Source organism: Equus caballus, chromosome 5 (genome assembly GCF_041296265.1).
Source record: "Equus caballus isolate H_3958 breed thoroughbred chromosome 5, TB-T2T, whole genome shotgun sequence".
Lineage (NCBI taxonomy): Eukaryota > Metazoa > Chordata > Mammalia > Perissodactyla > Equidae > Equus > Equus caballus.
This window is the reverse complement of record NC_091688.1, coordinates 42,902,584-42,906,551: the sequence shown is the minus strand read 5'-3', so window position 1 is coordinate 42,906,551 and position 3,968 is coordinate 42,902,584. Positions and strand designations below refer to the sequence as shown.

Below are 3,968 nucleotides of genomic sequence, written 5' to 3'. Positions count from 1 at the left end.
GAGAGAGACATTGCACATACATCACATCAGTGGCTACAGACTCACAACTGGAGAGAAGAGCCAGGAAGAAGAGCAGCGTGGTCCTAGGGGAACATTTTCCAAAGAACCTGGCCTAGACCAGAGTGGGGAGGAGGCCTGGCCAGAGAAGTCTTCCCTCCCCTTACCTGTGTTGCACAGAGCCAGCACTCTCTTCCCTCCTTCTGTCTCCCCTGTTCCTCCCAGTTCCTTCCTGTGCCTACCCACCCACCACCTTGAAAGAACCAAAGAAAGGCAGTCTTTACCATCCCATGCCCACGGAGTGGAAATTCTGCATCATTTTCCCCCTTTCAAAGTTCTACCCAAATTTCATAACCAAGTGTCTTCTCCTCCAAGACACCTAACTGACCCCATCCCCGAAGGCTGGACCACTTTCCCCTTCTCCACAACACCCTGTGCTTACTTCTGCCAAAAGACGCACGACACTGTACAGGGATTTCTGCTGACCCAGGTTCTCCTCACTGGAGCTGAGCATCTTCTTAAGGCAAGGACTTGGTTTTTCATTTCCGTATCTTTAGCATCCACCTCAGTGTCTTAAGGAAAAACCTTTGGAATAATCCTTGATTTCTCATTTCCCACCTTCAAATGTATCCAGAGCCTGACTGCCCCTCACCACCACCATGAGGACCACGCTAGCACGGCCCCCTCATCTCTCAGATGGTCTCAGGCTACACTTGAGTACTATCACTGTGAGCCACCTGTGACTATTGCCACTTGGAATGTGACCATAAGTGTGAGGCATGCTGTAAGTGTAAAATACACATTGGCTCTTAAAGGCTTGGACGAGGAGAAGAAATGCAAAAAATAACTCAGTGATAATTTTTACATTGTTGAAGTGATGCTGTTTCTATTGGGATTATAAAATATATTGTTAAAAATAATTTCCTCCTCATTTTATGTTTTTTAATGTGGCTGAAAGTAAGTGTAAGATTATGTCTGTGGCCCACGTTGTATTTCTCTTGGCCAGCACTGCTCTGGGGAATCCCCTCGCTGGCCTTCTCGCTTCCTCTCTTCCCTGCCCCCTACAATCTCTTCTCCACAAGCAGCCTTTTGAACCATAAATGAAATCATCTTGCTCCCTGGCTCAAAATCCCCCAGTGGCTCCTTAGCACATTTAGAATGAAGTCCCAAGTGCTCCCCAGGTCTGTAAGCCTCTCTCCCCTGCCCCCTGTTTCCTGCAGGTGCACAGCTCCCACCCCTTCGCATCTCAGTTGCCGACATGGCCTTTGCTGCTGCTCTTTGAGCAAGTCAAGCACGTGCTCCCCACAGGGCCTTAGCCTCTCTCTGCACGAACTTGGTCCCTAGAGCTCTGCAAACTGCTCTCCTTCAATTCTTTCAGATTTCTGCTCAAATACATTCCATGTTCCTCCCATTTAAACCAGCAGCCTTCTCCTCCCCTTTCCCTAACCTTATTCCCTACTGTAGCTGTCTTCATATCACTCATCGTCACCGACCATGTATCATATGATATATTTTTATTTGTTTGCTATTTGTTTATTTTCTATCCCCTCCCCAATAGAACGTAAGCCCCAAAGGACAAGGACTTTATGTCTTTGGTCTCCAGCTATCATCAATGCTCAGTGAATATTTATTGAGTGAATGAATAAATGAACAAATAGTAGACATTTAATAAGTAGTTAGTGAACAAATGAAGAAACAGAGCAGGAGGTCCCAAGGGTCTGAATGAGGCCCATCAGAACAGCACAAGGGAGGTGCGATCAAGCTGGGGACCACGGGCATGGAAAGAACAAAGTGCACAAACCCTGTAAAAAACATTTCAAAAGTACATTTATTAACGCTCACGTCCCTCAGGTGAGTCTGGGCTTTGATGAGGAGAAGGAAACATCTTCTTGGGGACATTTCTGGGAAAAAGCCTCTCAGAGCTTCTTACTCCTTGTGGATATCCTCGTGGGCAGTCTTCAGCACCTTGCACACCAGGACTACGAATTCATTAAAGCTGACCTGGCCATCTTTATCGGCATCCAGATCTTGGAATATTTGCTCAATGGTAGCTTTATCTTTGGTATTCTAGGAGAAGAGGAGAGCACAGACAGTGAGCTCAGATTCTTCCTCCCCTTTTCTCTGGAGCTCTCATTCCTCAGAGCTCAGCTTAGGGGAGCCCAGGAACACTGACTCATCCAAAACTGTGCTGGAGAATCCAATGTGACAAAACAGAAGATGGAGAGAAGCAACTGTCACGAGCCATCCTAGAATCATATAAGTCTTGACCTGGAAGGTGCTCCACAGCTCACTGGTCAGACCCTCCACTCCCTGCCCTGCCTCTCGCCACTCTACAAATGGGGAGCAATTCCAAAGAGGGGAAGTGAGCAGAGCCTAAGGTGATAGAATGAGTTGTTGAGAGGGAGGTGGAGGCCCTGTCCCACAGCAGGGGGATAACATCCTGGGAGCTCAAACTGGGAATAGCCCCACTCCAGTCCTTGGCCCACTACCGTCCTTCAGGCCTTGACACTGATCTCGGTGCAGGGGGTTGGGCAAGTTTGGATGAGAGGAGCATCACCTACCTTGATGGAGTTTGCAAGTTCCCTTGTGATCAGCTGCTTCAGCTCACTCTTGGAGAGGGTATCAAAATCCCCCACCCGAACTGAGTACTGGTGGAAGATGTTGATGACTCCCTCCAGGTGGTCTTCCAGCTTAGTCATCTTCTCAACCTCAGGTTAACCTTCAGGAGACAAACAGGTTCTAGGGCAGTTCCTCCCCTACCCTCTACATCCCCACTCTCCTCTATTTCTGCATCAAGGGTTAAATAAGGGATGACTTCTCCTATATCTGTTTTGTGTTCTCTCTGCTTTGCATTTGACCAGTGGTGAATTTTTCCTTTGTGGGTAGGATGGGGAAAGAAGGATATAAAATACTATCTAAAGTCTAAAGGAATCAGCCTCAACTGTCACAGTGTTCCTTGTCCCCCTATCTCCTAGGGAGTATGGTTTGGAAGGTATTGCTCACTCAAGCTCACGTGGGAAGGGTTCTGTGGTTGGCCAGGCTGTTCCCTTTCCTCAGGTGATGATATTTTGGCTACAGGTCCCTTACAGACATTCACCAGCCCACCCACCTTCGCCACCCTAGGTCCTGAGACTGGGTCCACCTAGCACAGCAGGAGCTGGTCTCCTTGGAGCCAAAATGCAGTCATCCCAGAGGTGCTCCAGCAAGTGGAGGGTTGTGGCTCCCTACAGCCTGCAAAGGGGCCACCTGCAATCACCTCCCTATGGACCCCCTGAAGAACCAACCAAGGAGAGGACACTTACCCCTCAATGCACAGGAGAGTGGAGCTGTAGCAAGAAGCCAGCACTGGTGAGGAGCGCTGAGCCAGAGAGGTTTTTATAAGGCACTCCAGGCTTCTCCTTCAACCTCGAGTGAAGAAATCTCTCTGATTCATCTTGAGGCAATTGCTGGGTGGTGCTCTATTGCTCAAGAGAAGCTTCAAACCTGTGACTTTTCCTGCACCCCGGGTAGCTCAGCTTACACCCATCACACATGCCACTCTCCTGCTCAAGCTGAAACAGAACCCCCAATCCCAACCCACTCGTACATACAGGTGCTCGACACATTTCTCAGCTCTGGGGCAGGATGTACTCTGTCCCTCCTTCTGAAGAAAAGGCTAAGGGAACAAGTTTTATTGCCTGGATGGCAGCTACCTGGAAAGAGAAGGATTGGGGAGAGGCATTTGCTGAGTGTCTCACTACAGCAAAAATGATAACGATAATAAAAACAATCAAAATGAACAAGTAATCCTGGAACAGAAAAAGGACATTGGCTTAAAACTAAGGAAATCTGAATAAAGTATGGAATTTAGTTAATAACGGAGAGGATAGAGGGGAGTGTGGATTCTTGCACCCAGCAAACACTTCCTGGTCCTTCATATCTGCTAGTCACTGGCTGGCCAGGCACTGGGTGAAGCAGATGTGAGCAGGACA

The 3,968-nt window shown here is 48.3% G+C and overlaps 1 protein-coding gene across 1 annotated transcript; it reads right to left on the bottom strand.

Annotated features, from left to right (window-relative positions):
• Window positions 1-1,807: 1,807 nt before the first annotated feature.
• On the bottom strand, window positions 1,808-3,437 carry S100A12 (S100 calcium binding protein A12). Its single transcript, XM_001494398.7, has 3 exons — window positions 3,300-3,437; window positions 2,559-2,716; window positions 1,808-2,064 (listed from the first exon to the last, which is right to left on the bottom strand). Exons 2-3 carry the CDS (start codon window positions 2,694-2,696, stop codon window positions 1,924-1,926), a joined length of 279 nt encoding a protein of 92 aa, XP_001494448.2. The 5' UTR covers window positions 2,697-2,716; window positions 3,300-3,437; the 3' UTR covers window positions 1,808-1,923.
• Between the last annotated feature and the right edge of the window lie 531 nt (window positions 3,438-3,968).